This window comes from Pleurodeles waltl, chromosome 9, assembly GCF_031143425.1.
Source record: "Pleurodeles waltl isolate 20211129_DDA chromosome 9, aPleWal1.hap1.20221129, whole genome shotgun sequence".
Taxonomy (NCBI): Eukaryota; Metazoa; Chordata; class Amphibia; order Caudata; family Salamandridae; genus Pleurodeles; species Pleurodeles waltl.
Genome location: NC_090448.1, coordinates 1,001,411,521 through 1,001,432,298, shown reverse-complemented (window position 1 = coordinate 1,001,432,298; position 20,778 = coordinate 1,001,411,521). Strand labels below are relative to the sequence as shown.

Genomic DNA, 20,778 nt, shown 5'->3' with positions numbered 1-20,778 from the left:
CCAGGGATAGTTGTTTGATTGCCTTGGTGGGTGCCCTTCTTCCTCTCATTCCCCACCTTTTTGTGGTTCCTCTGCAGACAGCGGCAAAGTGGTTCATCCTTCCGCAATTCAAACACGTTCTTCCTTGCACTGGGCAGCCCTGGCATTGTTCGCACCCCGTCCACACTGGTTGCAGCACCCTTCCTGTCTGGTCTGGGCGTACGGTGGCGTCTTCTGCTTCATTTGCTGCATCTGTATCGCATCCACACATTTATCTTTCACTGTTGGCGCTTTCTCTGGTGTTTGTGCCATTGCCATGTCCATTTCGGCTTCCCTGGTAGCCGATAAGTCATGAGACTGTGCCATGATGAGTATCTCATCCAGGGTGATGTTGGGTTGTCTCAGTATCAGACCCCTTAGCGTATTGTTTCTACATCTTTGTATGACCGGTGTCCTTATTTCCTTCGGCTTGTCCTTATTTCCTTCGGCTTGTCGTCTTCAGTGCACATGCTTGCCAGCTCCTGTAGCCGGGCATAGAAAAGATCAATCGACTCCCCCTCCCTTTGACGCGCCTGATGCAGCTTGAACGGTTCGAAGTCCGGGTTCAGCTGTGGATCGAAGTGCCCATTCAGGGCCCTCACCGCCGCATTGTAGTCATCATAGTTGCCAGTGTTCTGGAGGTGTCGAAACAGTTTGTAGATCTCATCCCCTGCAACGTGAAGGAGCAGGGACCTTTTGACTGCACCGTCCCTCTCCCAGGTGGCCACAAAATAGTTTTCTAGCCACCCAACCCATACCTTCCATCTTGGCAAAGCAGTGGCTGGGTCCGCTAGTTCACTGAATAGCAGGAGTGCACACATCATGGAATGCTGTGGTGGCAGGTGAAGGGCTGGTGTTAGGTCATCCGCCATGGCGCTGTGCGTGGCTGACCTGTGGTTCCTTCTCTTTGACTGCTTCCTTGTGTTGGTCCCCACTCGTAATTCTTTTCTTTTTTCTTTGTGTATATTTATTATTGGATTTGTTTATGTTATTTATATTTGTTTTTATTTTTCTTCACCTTGTCACCCTTTTCTTTATTCCTCCCTTCCTTTTACGCCTCCGCGTGGCTGCGCTGGACGAGTTCTCTTTCTATTATTATTTTTTTTCTGGTCGGCTCCTCCGACGCTCTGCAACCTTCTGGAGCATGTCCGACGCTCCTCCTGTTTACACTCAGGCTCAGAGCCCGCTCGTCGCCAGTGTAACAAGACAGACACTCGTTTATATGTGGCGGGAAAACACTGAAGATCATCCGCTCTTCGCCCGGCTTTAATAATCACTAGTGGCCCCGGAAACATAATCTCCCTTCCAGGTGACCGCCACAACAGCACCCCAAACACTAGACCTGTACTCTTTATTACACATGCAATGCTAATTTTCACTTAAATTTCGACATTTATACATTTTCTTAATTACAATAAGTGGGAGAAAGAGCACATGGTCTAATATAAAACTCAAGACAGCTGCTAACAAGAAGGTCAACAGCCCTTCTTGTGTGATGAATGTGTGGAAACATTGGAATATAAATACAGTGGCGTACGGTAGAAAGTTGGCTTCACTAAATCTGCAGTTTCTCGCTTGTCTATGCCAACTTCATAATGAGGCTCTGCTTACTCGAGCAATCAAGCTAAATGTTCAGTGAACACCAAAATACCAGCGGGCAGTTCTTTGAAATGTGTGTTAATGTGATGTGCAATAATGCAAAGCTTTAGTGTTTTAAACAAGTATAAAAACGATTTCCCATCGTCAACCACATTAAATACATAGTGGAATTGCAGAATGGTAGTTGGCAACTAGGGAAGGGGCAGTCAGTCCGACGGTTGGCGACAGATTCCACCTCCACTCCCTCCAACTCATTCAGCGAGCTAAGAAAAGCAATTGCCTCTCTCAGCAACGATTATGCAAGAGTTAAAGTGAAAAAAAATATCACATAATGCTGCTCCACCTCAGCTCCACTGAATAGATACATTGCAGAATGGTGGAAGGCAACTAGGGTAAGTGACCAATCAGGCTTTAAGTGGGAGACTTCCCGTCCAAGAAGTGCTACCTCCAGCTAATTCAGCAAGCAAAGAATAACAATGTTTAGCGGCTCAGCAGCCATTAGTAGATGATAAATGGCTACTCCCAGCTCTCAACCAGAATTGCGTTGTTGAGTAGCCAGTAGGAGATGAGAAGTTGAACATGAGATGGTTATCAGAGTAGGGGGGTTGTGCTGGTGGGAGAATGTGAAGAAATACATGTCATGGTGCTTTATGAGGGGAAATACAAGCTTTTGTAATTTGTATTCTTGCAATTCTAGAATAAAATTATTTAACATAAACGAGGTGTTCTGTATATATCACCAAAAGGTATTAAAGTCTCTCTCAGTTCAAACGCGTTTAGATTTATTACTGCTACTCAAATACCTTCATAATCTTATGTTAGTAAAACACAACTAAAAACAAATGTGTGAAAAAGCATTGCTCTAAAATATAAGTTGTATGTGTTACACACTATCTCATTGATCAAACATCTTTGCCAGTGTTGCCTAAACGTATATTTTATTTTGTAGGAAAGAGTTACTCCCAGCTTGTGTTTATGTCAAAAACATCTGGGAGCTTATGGAACCTGCAAGCAATTCAGTCTATGTGTCGAATAGAACAAGATAAGGTTAGTGAGGCATTTAAACTTTATCATATGATGTTTTGGAGAAACCTTCTGTCATGTTCATCTTAAATTAATGTATGCATTTTCTGAATGTTGGAATTGTGTATTTGATATGCATTTTTAAACGTAAAAAAAGATTAGTGTTTAATTATAAGAAAGCAAAAGAGGAAACGGTTCATTGGTAATTTTCCGCTCCAGAAATGGGTATTAACTTCTCTTCTCTACATGCAAATGTCATTGCACTGTTTGTTCGCTCAAATGGTAGCGCAATTGCAATAACAAAGAGAGTCACAAGTACTGAAGTTCTTTTCAGACCCTAGTCCCTCTGTTCTGTGTTCCATAACTCACATCTTTGGTGCTTGGTGATAAACTTCAGTTACTTAAAAAACAATTCATTTGAAAAAATAAAACAGTAGACCCAAAATCTGTGCTCACTAAATATAAGGTTTGAATAACAGTTCAGAGTTTGTGTTCAATTCACTCGATATCCGAAATAATTCTCTGAAATCCAGAATACCTGTCAACCATTTCTCAAGCAGAAAATAGGATACCCAAAAAACACAAGTAATGCTATACAAAGCAAGGAATCGGACTGCAGCAACATCCAACTTGATTGCTTGCCGAGGACAATGCGAAGAAGGAGGGATGTTATACTAGATTATTCAAAGTGGCCTCCAACACTGCCAAGCCCTGTGAGAGTACAGAAGTTCCTTGGATCTGTAGTTCATTGTCGGGCAGTATCACGCTGAGCAACCACCTTGTGCATGTAACCTATCTCCAAGCCCGTCAATCCTTGCTGTACTGCGCAACATCTCCTCCCTTAAGCAGCACTAAGCACAGGCAGTCTCAAAACATAATGCCCCAGTGCTTGTCTCCCATCCAGTGGTAAGCCCTGCCTCCTAACAAAATGCCTAATTAAAGGCACTTCAAAAAACTTGAAAAACTCTATTTCATTTTCAGTCCTTCCTGCGAAGTATGCCAAAATAGATTGCTTAACAGATCTTTTCACCAGACCACTGATTATTGAACATCCAGGTCCTGCTTTGACCAAACAGCATGTTTAAATGTCTTATTGAAGGTGAGGTAGTAGTAAAACGCTTCCACACGTACTGTGGGTGCTGTCTCTCCCAAGCAGGGATTCTTATCTCTATGGCCCTAACAGCTTTAGGCAAGCACTGGCCCTTCAGGCTTTTGATCAGACAACATCAGATTTCTCAACATAAATCATAAATCATCTAGAAACAAAAATTACTATTGCCCTTAAGCATCTGGTCCCGCTTAAGTCCAACAAATTCAATAAATAAAGTAGCAGGTAAACAATTGGTTTAATGCAAAACACATAAAAATTAAACGCAGACACTGGAATAAATGTTGTGGAGCCTACTCAAAGCCAATCACATGCCAGAGACCATGAGGCAATTTGAATATAACAAAACAATATCCACCTTCGAGCCTGATTCTCAGAAACTGGAAATTACATCAAGTAGCTGTTCCAGGTCTATTAAAGACCAGCTTGGAAAATTCAAGGGTAACAAATGAAGAACACTGGATTGGGTCACCTCATATTCAGCCGGATTCTAATTTGCCCTTAATACTCCTATATTATTTATTCTTTGATGCTACCCGCACTCCGAAGTGACCTTTCGGTGACAATGTTAGCAATATGTAAATCTCTTCATTAAATAAATGGTAGTTCAAAGCCTAGATCTCTCCATGTCATTCCCATCTTTCAAGAGCTAATGCAAATTTTACTAAGTTAGACCAACCGCCTGGTTAACTAATCAGCCAGTGTGCTGCAGCACTAATGCCTTACACGGATCATAGTATTCTTTAAAAAGATATTCCCCAGGCAACTATTTGCAACAAGAAAGTAGTTAACCTAGGACATCCAGCATTTACTCCTCTAATGATCAATCTTATAGATGCATTGATATCTATGGGTAAAATGCTCAAAATCAAAAACATGCGGTCATAACCTTACCCTAAAAAAAAGAGGAGTAAACCCCACAAATTCTGTCTGACCTGTGACTTATCCCAGGCTTCCCTTCATTGCAAAGATACTGAAATATGTTGTAACCATACAATTATTTTCACACAGGAGTTCACCAAACTGCTAAACAATCATTTACTCTTGCTTCCGCCACATCACAGGATGGCCCCCCTCCAAAGATTATTGCCCTGGGGAAGTGATGGTCCGTTGGGCTGGGGGGAAGCTGCGCAGCACCCCCACCTTGAATTTAAATTAACCCCTAGGGAGGTGGTTGTCCATGGGGATGTGTGGGTGGGGGAGCGCCCCCTCCCACGTTGAATTTCAATGAAGCCCTGGGGAGGTGGTGGTCCACAGGGCTGCCAGGGGGAGAGGGCTGGACAGTCTCCCGTTGTTTGTTTGACAGAAGCCCCAGGGAGGTTGCAGTCCCCAGAGCTGAAGGTGGGGGGGGGGTCAAGCGACCCCCGCATTAAAATTGCAATGGCCCCAGCCCACCTGGGGGCTTCATAGAAACAAGTGCTTGTTTTCTTTTCCATGTTTGGCAGATCTGCTGCGATGTCCGCTGAATTTTATTTTGGGGACAAAAAATGTTTTTTTTGCTCTGTGGGAGGGGAGGGCGTCTGGGACCCCAGCACTGGAGCTAATGGGCCAGGGTGTCCCTACCCTGACCCCTTTTCTTATTATTTTTTTTCAGGGACCCAGCTGAAGTTCAGTCCGTACATGGCTGCCAAAACTTCCTTGTTGAAGTGTGGTCAGCCAATCAGATCTCTGCATGATATTGGGAGGGGTCGCAAATCCTTCACATCCCTATATATACAAATTTGGATTTTCTTTATTATCTCAAAAACTACTGAACTGTTTTACACCAAATAATAAAAAGGGTGCTTTCTGGACCAAGACCTACCTTTCTGCCAAATTTTGTGTAATTGCTTCCGGTGGTTCGGGCCCTGTCGCTGTTCGAAATCCCTTTGGGAATTAAAATGGGAAAAGCTCCTTTTTTACCTGCCCTTTTTCTCAGCCTCCACTTGACGGATCTTTCCAGACAGCAGCTGACTTAACTGTCAAATTTTTTTAGAAACTTTTGTGAAGATTCGACAAGCAGCACCAAAGATTTAGGCAAGTAAAAAACAGCTTTTTCTATAGAAAGTAGGTCCTAACTATAACCACCTAGTGGCAGCCTCCACTAGGTAATATATAAATAAATATATATATATATATATATATATATATATATATATATATATATATATATATATATATATATATATATATATATATATAAAAGCAATGGGTCTGATGCAGTTTTCGGAGTACTTTGCATAATATATATATATATATATATATATATATATATATATATATATATATTAACTCCAACAGGTCCAAAGTGGCGCGCTCGTCTCATGTCGGTGCCTGCAGCAGGGAGGGACCTACTCCCATCAATAATCTTCACACCAAGTTGACAATTAAGTCAAGGATGAGGCACTCACAGGATTGAATCAGACTTCTTTTATTACATCACAGGGGTCCTGTGATGTAATAAAAGAAGTCGGATTCAATCCTGTGAGTGCCGCATCCTTGACTTAATTGTCAACTTGGTGTGAAGATATATATATAGTTTTGTGTAGTGCTTGCCAACCAAATTGCTTCCTCAGCGTAATAAAGAAATTAGGGGGTGGCAGCAGAAGATGATCGTCCAAAGTACAAAACGTTTATTATTTTAGGTGCCAGAGACAAAGCAAACAGTGATTTTTTTACATGTAACCAGTCAAGTTTGTCGTAGTTTGGACTCTTGCTCTGGGCAAGACTGCTGGTTTAAGGATGACAGTACTTTTGTTTGTAGGCGACTACGCCTTTCCTACAACAACCTTAACGGCTCACTAGCAGCACCTCACCAGAAACACAATAGTAAAAGGTGATTTGCAGCAGCCTTTACACATGGACTCCAGAATAAGACATCTCAGGGAGTGTCGTGGTTAAACGGAGATTACCCCTTTCTCACAGATATATCATGTCTCGTACAAACACAGGCAATGACAAAGGTGCAGTGAAGTTTCAATAGTTTTTATTTTAACATAACTGCAATTTGCGATAAGTTGCATGGGCTGCAATGATTAGGATAATGAACAATGCAAGAAACAGAATTGTGAAGACAAGAGTCATTATTACAAAGACCCCCACCACCTTACAATGCATAGAAAAGACATATAAGATGTACTATGCCCTAATACCCTAATGTGAGAGGCCTAACCTCCTACCTAAAGGAGAGCTGGGTTTTCTAAACCTATTCTGCCAATGCCATGTCCATGAGAGGAGCCCCCAACCCTTGTTACCTTGGAATGAGGTCTCTATCTCAGACTCCGCAGGGACACGAAGACTTGGTCAGTGTCAAGACTACTGCAGCATCGATATCAGCGATGGTGGCAATGCCCTCTGGTCGGAATCCCTCTGATTATCTGTCTAAAGTGCGATATATTTATACAGATCTACAAGGACCCCTGACGTAGGTGTGTTCTCAAACAATAGATAACAGACATGCTTGGGACGGCAATTAATATAAACAATCCCTCGTAAGAATGGAGAGGGAAAATCCCTAAGTGTGAACACCGACTGTTTGTTTGTCTATGTTGCTTGATCTTGACGCCTTAGCGCAGTGACACTGATAATGTAACTCATAACAAGCGGCCTAACTATCAACAAGGCAGCCATCTTAGAAGAACTGAATAATTAAATGGGCTAAGACAGAGCAAGCTAAGTAGGTTAAAAGTCACTAGGTGACGGGGGCACAAGTCTGCAAGCCAGAGGCTAAGCTAACTCCTGTTATCCCATTTAAACAAACTAGGATTCACTACACTCTCCCCATGGCCGTAACAGGTATGACGAAGGTACAGGAACCCAAACGCTAAAATTGCTCTGAACTAAAAGCTAAAAGCATAAAAACAAGCTAAAAAAAAAATCTGTAAAATGTGTTAAAAAGATATAAAAAACAAATCTGCTAAAACACATACAGAGATGTTAATGTCAACCATGACACGCACAGCGTGCCAAAGTGAGTTAATATAAATGCATAATTTTGAATCGGGAATGGCAAGTCAATTCATCAAATTATTTGCTGTACGCATGATCTTGAAGAGTGTCATCGAAGTCACCAACCAAAGACCTAAAAAATGAGTCAACATCATCTGATGTCAAATCGAGTATTGGGCGTACAAACGGATCCACAGAGCAGTAGTGAGCAGTATTTTCTGGTGTAACGTTATCCGTTGCAGTGTCCTCATCCACAGTAGATCTCAAAACGGAAAGCTCATCGGTGGCCTCGCTGAGCAACCTCAGTCTCAAGGGGCATGACCGTGTATGAACCCTCATCGGGGACATCAGCAGTTCGTGGTCCACAGGAGATGTTGGTGCAACAGCAAGACAGACCATAGGCAGATGTTCAAACAGGCACCATATGTAGCGGTAGACTGGTTGAATGCACCAGAGAAGGGGCCGAAATGACAACGACCAGTCATGCTCCAGTTCCATCAGCAAGGGTGCACCGAAGATCCGAACCATGCGTTCACAGCACAGTGGAGTTGGTGGGAGCGGCTCCATTGCTCTGCGTAGCTGTAAAGAAATAACCTCTGCGAATCAGAAGAAATAGCAGTAGTAGTCTGTCAATCAAAGCCAAAATAATTGGAAAGCCACCAAACACACTTGAAAAGAACAAATGGATGGCTGACGGGATGACTCCGAAGACAGTCTGGAAGATGGACACGAAACCAGACCCAACAGCCTTAAAGAAATGAACAATCCCAGTGGTGCTCGAAGCATTGAATATTCTGGATACCAGTTCTCCAAAGTGCTTGGGGAAGTTGGTATTTAATAGCGATTGTTTCTCGGCTGATGATCTCGCAATCTGGAGAGCATACGTCTCTTTTGCGGATGTCAAGGCGACCTGTTTTTGAAACAATAGCGCCTTTAGCCTGCTCAGCTTGTCATAGTTCACATTAATAGTATCTATGTGGGGCCACATGTCAGATACTTTTATCTCTCGTGTGGGGGGAAACAAAACATTTCCACAACACGTAACGACCTTCGAGACCGAGATTGCGTAGGCAATTCCTGGTCGCATGCCGCAACAGCTTTGATCGTTCTGTACCACATAACTTCCATTGGAAAGTACATGAAATATCGGGCGAATCAAAGGGACGGGAGTACCCTTCAACAAACAGGCCAAATTCGCGACTCCCGCATTGCAAAGACCGTGAAGAGACACCTGCTTGCATATCATGGAATGACGAACAGCAGTCTCACATTTGCTTCTGCTAAGAAAGACCTCTGTTTCGCCGTTCAGACATTTGTAGTCAAAGGGCAACTCCCACTCTTCCTTAATATAGCAATCTCCTAGTTGCTCGTACCTTCCCACTGCAAGATGTTTCAGGCAGCTTGAGAAACGAAAGGTCGAAATCGGTAAATTAATTATGCCATGTAAAAGCCAGATAGTTGAAGGACTCTCTGCTACAGTGAAGGGCAACTTATCTAACTTTTCTACTCGAAGCATGGTGAAACTAGCCTCCCTTTTAGCCATTGTCTGTTGTTCCTTGGAAAAATTAAAAGCAGTGAAGAATTCACTCCCAGTAATATACTTCCATGGAATGCAGGCATTTTTCAGTGTCTGTAAAGTCAAACCCAGCTGCATGATGGAGCGTAGCTGTGTTTGCCCATGATATAACCGAGACAAGTCTGTCGGAGTGATATCAATAGCAGACAACACTATATTTGACAGTGAATAAATCCTGTTGGACAGTGTATTCATGCCGTTGTCGACAACAGCTAATACTTTTTCTAAATTTTCTTTATCACATTGCCTTAAACGTGCAGCAGCCTCAATCTGGGAACGTTTCCCAATTTCATTGTACATAGCATATAAAAACCTTTTTGAGCGCTGTTTCCTAGGACCCATCAGAAAATCCTGCAAGTCTACATCTTCAGAAAGAGTATTCAGGTGTTTCTTAACCACGGCTAACGTGTTGGTCTGTACCCATTGCTGGCACAGCTTACCCACACTGTATGTCGTAACTATACCTGTATGCTGACCCGATACAAAGCGAGGGTCTGGCCTGTTAATCGAGAAACCCCCTGAAGAGTTCAAAAAACGCGCCTGACACTCATTAGTGTCAGTGGGCCAGATTAACCACCCGCCGGGACTGGAAAGTGAAGAATTGTAGGTACCAGCCTTGACCACTGCATCTAGCTTGTCCTCTGTGATATTAAGGAAGTATTGCCAATCTTTAAACCTTGCCGGAGCGGGGATACTGGGCGTGTTCAAGTCTTTTATTTTTGCTAACCCCAGACAGGATGTCTGCTGAATAGTGTCATTTAAGAAAATAATTTGCACAGGAATCAGGCATGCTCAAATTAAAGCCTCCCTACCCTGTATCTGCCAATCTTGTGTTTCCCATACACTTTTCAAATCAATAGTGCTCTTCCAGTAATCGTAACCTTCAACTTCGAGCCGGGAAACAAAGGGATCTGAATAAATCAGTTTTGTATTAGTTAGCAAAATTTTCCTAATTTGTGCCGGAGGTATTTTAAAATAATACGACTCTGCTTTTCTTGTGTCATGCCCAGAAAAGTATGTACATTTATCACTATAGTATTTTGGGCTCCCCACCGGTGGTGTAGAACAGTGTTCCCACTGTGTGTAGTTTAATACTGGCCTGTATCTAGTGGCACAGTGTAGGTAGTAATGTCCCCAATTGTTATAGCAGAACATTTCCCCATAATTCATTGTATATTCATATACATCATCACTTAAAAAAGCGGAATAGTCCTTCATTTCAGTTAGCATGGAATCAACTGTTTGGACATCCCAATCATCAGAGACAACATCAGGTGTAATTAAATCAGTCATTGAAATTTTGAACACGTATGGTATTTGAATAATTTCTGTAGGCCCGTATATATCAAATGGAACTTTGTCCTACACAATCCCATCAGAAATCGGTATTGCTGTAACATTTACAGGGGACAAGTCTCTTCGGACCTTATGTGAAGAATGATATGGAGTTAAAACTTCATCAACGGGCTCCACAGAGGAGCGATCAGGAATATAGTGACCATTTATAAGCAAAAACAAAACAGTCACAAAACCAATCCATAAAAATAATGCAAAATATGTCAAACAGAACCATAAATAGTTCCATGGGTATTTCAAATAGTTCTTTTTAAGCCATTGATACAGCTTACTTCTTTTTGAAACAGTGTCAATCACAGTAGTGGATGAATCCGAAGAAAAATCATTAATGTCAATGAAATAGCCAGAGTCAGTCTCTGCAAACACGGGAGCCGGTGCACCATCCGTACTCTGGTCCACTTCACGTGGGGGCTCTTGGTAGACAGTGTCATTAGTCTGTGATGTGTTTGTGTAAAAAACAGCTAGATCTTGAACCGGGGTGGTCACTGCAGTAGTGACTGGAATCAGCAAGAGTTCATTTTCCGCCCTCCCCATGGTCAAGGAGGTGTCTGGAACAGCAGTTGACATTGTTGCATAGTCTGTAGTAGTGGTGTTCATCCTACTATGTTGATGTATGTCCTGTTGGGTAGTGAGAGGGGATCGGGAACCACCCAAGGGACCTCTTGGTCTACTGTGAAGGATCGGCCACATGGTGTAGTTTGATGTCATCAATGGAGATGAATCAGTTTGTCTTAGAACCAGACAGTGGTGGTAAGATGACAGTCCTGGTGCCTTGAATTCCCAAGACTGGTAGAGGTGCTCTGTATGATGGACCAAACTCCTTCTTCACTGTGATCTTCTCACGGACCAGATCCCCAACTTTAGGAATCCAGCCAGTCGAAGTTTACGCTAAATCCCTTATTCCTAAGGTGGCAGCACTTGCAAACGATTTATCATCACGAAATTGCTGAAGCTCCTGTAAAACAGTGAGATGTTCATTTATGTCAAATGGTGTTTCTGCTGCCACCATACCAGGGTCATCAAGATCTGGGAAATACATAAGTATCCCAAAGAGAACCTCATATGGAGTGCGTCCCCCCAAGGACCGACTTGGCAGATTATTCAGTGCTCTCTCGAACCCATATAGGTGATGTAACCAACTGCGGCCTGAACCTAATACTCGAGCTGTTAAGGACTGCTTTAAATCACGATTCCGCCTCTCCACGACCAAATTTCCCTCGGGATGGTATGGTGAGGAGTAATGGAGTTTAACACCCATTGTCCCCATGGTGTCCCTGAATGCCTTAGAGGCAAATGCAGGGCCCACAGTCGAATGGAATGCTGCAACTGCATATGCACAGATAAAGATCAGCAAGTCTTTTATAACAGTCCGGGCGTCATCCGACCGCTGTGGCCATACCCACAGGAATCTAGAACAAGAATCTACAGCGACTAAAATGTATTTGTATGCACCATCAGGCTGTAAGGGACCACAATGGTCCAGGTACACACACTGTAGTGGCCTGTCGGACACTAAGAGGGATGTCTGCGGTGGGCGTTTGATACTAGAGCCCTTGATCTGCTGGCAAATGTCACAGCAAAGGACATACTGCTTTGTTCGTCTGCATAGACTAGGACACCAGGAGTGTTTCTGTAGGAGTGTTATTGTGGCCTGTAAACCAGCATGTGCAGAAGCGACACCCTCATGCACTGCTTTAATTAGATCTAATCTCTGGTCTTCATTGGGGATCACTCGATCTCCAACCCCAGGAATTGTTGTGTAAGCAACATTCTGCGCACTGATATGGTAAGTATAATTCGTAGGGTATCCTTTCAGAAGGGGCTTGCCTGCAGCCAAAGCTTTAACAGCAATCAATATTTCATTATCCAATCTCGTCTGAGAATGAGGCACTGCAGCCACAGAAGCCGTAGCTACTGCTGCTTTGACCACTTCATCAGCCAATGTATTACCGGTAACGTGTACTCCTACACATTGGTGTCCCAATGTATGGACTACATGGACACACAGCAGCTTTTCCTTAAGATTAGCCACCCTCCCCCACAATATTTTGTGTTTAATGGTGTTCCCTTTAGAATCTCTAATCCCGTTCTGTTTCCAATGATTGAGATAGTCATTGTAGGACTGAACGCAGTAATATGAGTCACAGACTATTAAAGTCTGGCATCCTGGCTCTGTGTGTTCGAGCGCTAGAATAAGAGCTTTAAGCTCAGCCAACTGGGCTGTGCAGTCCCCTAAGGTCTGCATGTAGGTATTGTGATGATGGAAGACTCCATCTTCCATCACTCCGCTCATGGCTGCGCAAGCTGCTGAGTATTGATGTTTAGTACCTACAGCCAGTTGTGCTGAACCATCAGTGTATATGACAGTATGGTAGTTGTCTAGTGGCAAGATATTTAGAGGTGCGGGGTACTCTTGTTCATACTGGAGAAACTCTTGTGTCTGAAGTTTTGGATCAAAAATGTAATCGACATCAGTGGCGGTCAGAGACGTTGCCCATTGAATCCAACGTGGATGTAATGCTTTAGCGTTAGGAATGCTTGCTTTGGTGACAGCCTCTAAGGCCGGCACTGGGGAGACAACAATAATACGTTTCCCCTGGGCAAGTGGCCTCTCTTCATGACGGCCATCTGAATTGCCATCAGAATCTTTTCTGTAGGTGCAAAATGCTGTTCAGCATTGGAGTATAAATGTGATTTATATGCTATGAGTACTGTGTCATCCTCATTGAAGGGGACATAAGTAAATCCAATGGCACCAGCAATTAGTCTGATGACCAAATTTGTTGTATTGTCACGTGTGTGCAAGTGTTTAGCTGCTAGCATGCCTGTTGCATTTCCCTAAGGATGCGTGTGTGTTCAATTGTCCAGTGTCTGCTAGAAAAATTGGGCTGAACCAAGTCATAAAGTGGCTTGATCCGTTGTGCATAATCTGGAATGTATGTCCTGCCAAAATTAAAGAAACCTAGTAATGACGGTAGTTTCTTAAGTGTGTTCGGAGGGTGCAGTTGAGCACATTTTTCTAGAAAGTGCGGGCCAGCCACTTACCCTCGTTTGATAGCTCATATCCCAGGAATAATACGCTAAGAAAGGCTACCTTGCTTTTCTTGAAATTGAATTTGTACCATTGGTCTGCAAATCCAAAAACGATCCGATTAACCCTCGCAAGATGAATGTCAAGGACGTTGTCTGTGAGATATATGTCATCCACGTAGGATAACAGCTCGGAATCAATATTATGTAATATTGATGTTACACAGGCTGAAAATAGCCCTGGGCTATTTTTATAGCCTTGAGGTAAACAACAAAAGCGTTTCCTGAGAGCCAAATGAGAATGCACTCAGGTCCCGACTTTCATGTGCTAAATTCTAGCAGAAGAGTCCATTAGAAATGTCTAATGTTGTTTTATATTTTTTACACACTATATTGTTTATTAGTGCTGTGCTGTGTGAATTTTGTATAGCATATGTACGTGTATGACTATTTAAGAGTCTATAATCAATGACTATTCTATATGAATGGTCCAGCTTTGCAACAGGGAATAACGGATTATTCATGGCAGATGTACAGGGCTCAATCACTCCCTGGTACTCAAGTTGGGCGAGGATCTCCCTCACCGGAGCTTTTGCTTCATGTTTAATGGGATATTGTAGCTGCGGTTGGGGCGTAGACCCAACGGGAATAACATGACAAGGAGACTCCTTGTCCCAACCTGCATGATTGCAATATAACGCAGGTGCCTGCGCTAAAGCCCATTCAGAAAGCATAGGCTTCTTTGTCTGCTTCCGGAACAAGATCGTAGAAAGAAGGCAAAATTACATCTTCCCCATGTGGGAGCTTGCAGACGTGTTCAGGTGGCCAGTCTCTTTTGGCTAATAGGATATCACTAGTAAGTTCATCCCAAAATATCACACTAATAGTGCATTCCACGTCTCCCTCTATCTGAATTTTTAAATCATAAACCCTATCGGGGGGAGAACGCTGCCATCTGCTGTTTCAACTGCGATGAAATCGCTAGTTGCTGTCGCATCCAGATGATCTTTCAGACTCTGGTGACATATCGTGACCTCTGCCGCACTGTCTAACAGAGTCACTGCCCACGTCTTGTTCCTCAACAGTGTTCCCAAGTATACTGGCATTTTTAGCTGTCAATGCTGCCACCTTCTTTTTAAATTGTGGCTTTTGCTGAGTAGTCTTTTCTTCTTTTTTAATGGTAGACTGTGGCGAGTGCTTCTTTTCTTTCACGTACTCAGGACGTTGATCTTGACGGCCCCCTCTCTCGCTACGTCTATCCTGTGCGTCCTGAAAGGAACGAGAGGGACGTGAATCAGTATATCTGTCTGGAGTTTCAACGTTCTCCCTATTTCTGAGATCGTATCTCCTTTCGGAGTTCTCCGGGTGTGGAGAATCAGCTCTCTTTGTTTGAAATCTTTTTGTTTGTCCCAGCGCTTTTTAGAGCCCTCTTGTGCCTGCTTTGTACCCTCCTTATGGGTGGTACCTTGTAACTCCAATTTCTTTGGTTTGGCTCCCAAACTATCCCGTCCTATACTAGTGTAGGTATCAGAAATAATTTTCGGTAGCTGTCTCTCTTGTTCCTGGTGTGGAGTTTCCCGGAGACGCTGGCGTATCCCCAGTACTACCGCTTCCCCTTTAATGTTACTGAGTATTATTGAGGATACGGCGTCAAAGTCACGCATTAATTTCATCCCCAAATTCAGGGCTGGTGCAGCCCCATGCTCATTTTGTATTTGTTTTAACGCTTCCGGTAAATTGCCAAGTGTCGGGGTACCATGTGTGGTAGTATATATGGCCCATGTGGCACAGTCATCCACCGAGGGAACCATCCCAAAAGGCAAGCACATAGTGAGCAGTCTATGTTTTTCCAGTGGTCCCGTATTGGGAAACACAGCTTCCAGCTGATTAGTTTTCTGGGCAATCCAGAACGGTATTTTTTCCTGTTCCGCGGGCACTTTACCCATAATAGTATGTACTGTTTCTGAATTAATCCCAGTAGCCAATTGATAACCACCAGGTGCTGGCGGTGCTGGACGCGCTGGTGTTGTGTTCAATGTTCGCATTGCGAACTGAACAAATCGTCTATATAATGTCACTAATTCATTATATAAATCTCGCAGATCTGCTATTGGCATAGTTTGTATGCCTGGGTGAGGTGTGTAGGTGGCAAACATAGGCCTTGTTGGTCCGTCATTACTTAATGGACCTAACCTCACTCTTTGTAGTATATGTGGTAGGGCGCTTTCAAACCAGTTCTGATGCTCTTGGTATGTGAGCTATATTTCATGATACTCGTATGCTCGGTACCGTTGAGGTACGTTCGCAATTTCATATGTGTGGAACGTATGTGTTCTTTGGTCGACCTCAGGAAAGGTGACCCAACAGTAAAATGTTTCTGTTTGGTATGCTTCATTAGCTTCTATTATAAGAGTAACATCCCCGCCCTCGTCTGTAAGGCCATGCATTAATAAATCTTGTGTTAGTGCTTGTCTAGCATTTTCAGGAATGCCAATGGCGTTAGCCATATTTGTTTATAAAAACGGAACACCAAAAATGGGGAGTAAAGTCCTTTTATAAGTTCGAGCTCAAACAACCTACAGCTTAATCAGATGTTACCTTTTCGGCTGAGGAGGATTTTCCCAAAGACCACGGACGTATCCGTATAATGGTACTTAGGGTACCTGTTGTCTGTGAGACAGTGATAGTCGGGGAATCCGTAAATTAGTGCCTAAACACCATCGTTGGTGGCGCCATGTCGTAGTTTTGGACTCTTGCTCTGGGCAAGACTGCTGGTTTAAGGATGACAGTACTTTTGTTTGTAGGTGAGTACGCCTTTCCTACAACAAGTCGCAACTGTTGTCCCAACATTACCGGCTCACTAGCAGCACCTCACCAGAAACACAATAGTAAAAGGTGATTTGCGGCAGCCTTTACGCATGGACTCGAGAATAAGACATCTCAGGGAGTGTTGTGGTTAAACGGAGATAAGTTGCATGGGCTGCAATGATTAGGATAATGAATAATGCAAGAAACAGAATTGTGAAGACGAGAGTCATTATTACAAAGACCCCCACCATCTTGCAATGCATAGAAAAGACATATAAGATGTACTATGCCCTAATACCCTAATGTGAGAGGCCTAAGCTCCTACCTAAAGGAGAGCTGGGTTTGCTAAACCTAATCTGCCAATTCCATGTCCATGAGAGGAGCCCCCAACCCTCGTTACCTTGGAATGAGGTCTCTATCTCAGACTCCGCAGGGACACGAAGACTGGGTCAGCGCTAAGACGACTGCAGCATCGATATCAGCGATGGTGGCGATGCCCTCTGGTTGAAATCCCTCTGATTATCTGTCTAAAGTGCGATATATTTATACAGATCTACAAGGACCCCTGACGTAGGTGTGTTCTCAAACAACAGATAACAGACATGCTGTCGCGTGGGCTCTCATTATCCTAAATGAGACTACTGGATTTCTAGGTAGCAGGATCGTTCACGGTGTGGGGGACTGAGTCTGACCCACTTGGAAGGACCTCTGTCACCCTAAATCCGGTTTTGCTCCGGCTAACTAGCAGTGCCTCATTTCTCCCACGGGGAAGAAATGATTAGGCAGCCGAGCGCATGACCTCTTTGGGACTTCTCAGGGAAGTCGTGGTCACTCAGATCCAAACCAACTCTCTCATTTACAATATGATCTCATATACAAATGACAAAGACAGTATAAGTTTTATATAATGTTTTAATAAAACAACTGTATTTTAGATAATAAGGCGTGAGCCGCAATAACCAGAACAATACAACACAGTAGGACTGAAATAGTCACTAGGAGAGTAAAACCTAAGAACAAAGCTATCATAGTGTCTAACAGTTTCTACTCTCACTCTGCTTGTTCTATTTAGAGCACAGCATGTTAAGCTTCTAGCTTGCCTTTCCGAATCACTGGGGAGACATCAGCCCTCATACCTGAGCAAAGGCCTGTGATCTGGTTCAGCATCTGCAACGAGGCAGTCAGCGTCTAGTTGTGGTTCCCTGGTGGGAATCTCCCTCTTGCGTGTATTGGGACAAGGAAGTGATTTTATAACTAACATGTCATCGTGATCACAAACTGTCCCTACGCAGGAATGCCAAATCTAAACTCCTACCACGTCTATCGGCAATGTACCAGACTGTATCCTTGACTGAAGCACAGAGTGAATATGTTATGGAGAACTCCACTGCTGAAGTAGGCAAAACAGTATGATATGAATAAAAAACAACACCGTAGAACTGGCTATTTGAAAAATAACAGTACGAAGCCTAATAAAAAGCATTTAGAGCAAAGTGCACAGAGGCTCCAAGCTGTCAGCAAATGAATAAAATACATTCAGGGCAAAGTGCACAAAGGCCTAAAGCCTGAAGCTAATGCGCAAAGGATATGTAAAACTAACCACACTACACCCTCCCCTTGTCGGTAGCAAGTGGTTCCAATAATATAAAAGTATGCCCCAAATATAAGCAATATATAAAACCATATATTTCGACAAGGTCAGAAGACAACAAAGTCATAAATTTAGGAAACATATGACGATAAAGCCAAATTCAATTTAGTGTCAATTTTGCAGGAGAAAAAAATCCAATTATCAGACAGAAGCAATAGAACGTAGGAGCTCCTCCACTTCGATATATGTCAATATCGGAAGATCCACGCCACAAAGTACCACGGAGCAGGTGTGTTCCAAAGCCCCAAAACCATTCAGGGCGGCACCCCGTGCAGGGCCTATGAATGAGACAAAACCATCTTCCTCCAGGAAGGGAATCTCATAAACCGCCTCACGAAGCAAACGCAACCGTATTGCACAAGTCTGGGAATGAGCCCTGATTGGGAACATCAACAGATCAGGATCGACCACTGGAGGGTGCTGCAGTGAGAGGCAGAAAGCCAGTGCATGTTCAAACGAGCACCAAAGGCACCGAAACACGGGTTGCACACAATCCAAAACCGGTCTGAATGACAGAGACCAGTCACACTCCAAATGGCCCAGGAGTGTAGCTCCAAAATGCTGCATCATGCGTTCACGAAACAGCTGCGCTGACGGGAGCAGCAATATAGGATCTCGTCGTGGCGGGACAGCCATTGCGAAAAAATAGCAATAACAGCAAGACTCCAACCAACAAAGCCAAAGTAATCGGGAAACCCCCAAAAATGCTTCCGAAAATAGAGTGTATAGCCGAAGGTATTAAACCGAATATGGAAGAGAAGGTGTGAGCAAAACCAACACCAACGGCTTTGAAAAAATGTGCAATACCAGCTGTGCTGGATGCATTAAATATACGCCCCACCAGTTCACCGAAGTGACTTGGAAAGTTAGTATTCAAAAGGGACTGTATTTCCGCCGATGACACCTGAAGTGCGTAGGTCTCGCTAGCAGATGTAAGGACCACATGCTTCTGAAACAATAAAGCCTTTAGTCGACTCAACTTGTCGAAACTAACCTTGGAAGTAGCAATATGAGGCCAGATGTCCGCTACCTCCCTAATTTGAGTGGGGGGAAACAACACATTCCCGCAGCACGTAACGGCCTTGTTGACAACGACAACGTAAACTATTCCGGCACGCATGCCACAGCAGCATTCGCTGTTAAGAACAATGTAACTGCTGTTAGAAAGCACCTGGAAAGTGTTTTTAATATCCGGGACTGGAACTCCCTTCAGATAACAAGCTAAGTTAGCAATCGAAGCGTTACACGCTCTGTGCAAGGACAGCTGTTTACAAACCATGGAATGGCTGACAGAAGCTTCACATTCACTACCGCTAAGAAAAACCTCCCTCAAACCATTAATACATCTGTACTGAAATGGAAGCTCCCACACCTCGTGTATGTAACTGTCTCCCAGTAGTTCATATCTACCCACCGGAATATGCTTCAAATAAGAAGTAAATTGCAGAGTGGAGATAGGCAAACTAATAACCCCATGAATCAACCACTCAGCTGAAGGAATCTCAGCAACCGTGAAAGGCAGTTTCTCCAATTTTTCAATATGCAACATAACATACGTCGCTTCCTCTTTAGCCATCAGTTGTTGTTGACGAGTCAAATTAAAGGAGATAAAGATCTCTCTGGCACGAATGTGCTGCCATGAAACGCGACCTGCCTTCAAGGTCTGAAGAGTCCAACCCAGCTGCATGATGGACCGCGTCTGACTCTGCCCATGATATAAAGAAGACATGTCCGATTTAATAATGTCAATAGCAGAGGAAACAATACTGTCAATCGTGTAAACACGATCAGAGAGGGTATGCATGCCATTATCAACAACAGACAAAGGGGGCATTCCGACCTCGGCGGTCTTTTCAATAGACCGCCGAGGGACCGCCGTACGGAAGACCGCCAGTGCTGGTGGTCTTCCGCATGGGCCATTCTGACTGTTGGCAGCGCTCCGCCCGTTTCCGGACGAAGAGCCGTCAACAGCCATACTGGCGGCAGGCGGGGAAGTGGAGGTAGCTCCACCTCCACCGCCACGCCAACAGAACACCGCCCAGCGAATCACGACTTGTGATTCGCTGTGGCGGTGTTCTGTTGGCGTGGCGGTGTCGGCGGAGCTGCCCGTTCCCTCCCGGAGGATCACCAGGAACAGGTAAGGTGATCGTCCGCTAGGGAAGGGGGGTGGGGGGTGTTGTGAGTTGTGTGCGTGCATGGGGGTGTGCGTGTGTGTATATTGAGGGGGCGTGTGAATGCATGCATGAATGCGGGGGGGTGTGTGTATGTGCATGAATGCGTGCATGAATGCGGGGGTGTGTGTGTATGTGCATGAATGCGTGCATGAATGCGGGGGGGTGTGTGTATGTGCATGAATGCGTGCATGAATGCATGCCTGTATGTGTGTATGTGTGTGTATATGTTGGGGATCGGGGTGGGGGACGGGGGTCCTGCAACCTTTTGGGGGTGGCAGGGGTGTTGGGGGGGTAGGGGAGGGAGTCGGGGTGGGGGTTGGGGGTGGGGGAGACCCCTATCAGTGGCAGGGAAGGGATTCCCTGGCACTGATAGTGCTTACCGCCATGGATTGCATGGCGGTCCCCAACCGCATGAAATCCATGGCGGTAAGCCAGGGTCAGGCGGGTTGGAATACCGCCGGCGGTATGTGACGACCGCCGGGCTGGAGACCCAGGTCTCCAGCCCGGC

General features: G+C 44.2%; 1 protein-coding gene across 1 annotated transcript in view; it reads left to right on the top strand.

Moving 5' to 3' along the window:
* DISP2 (dispatched RND transporter family member 2) overlaps positions 1–20,778 on the top strand; it is a 216,913-nt gene that overhangs the window by 182,597 nt on the left and 13,538 nt on the right. Inside the window, exon 6 of the mRNA XM_069208587.1 lies at positions 2,567–2,664. Coding sequence (XP_069064688.1) covers positions 2,567–2,664 — 98 coding nt within the window. The remainder of the gene's footprint in view (positions 1–2,566; positions 2,665–20,778) is intronic.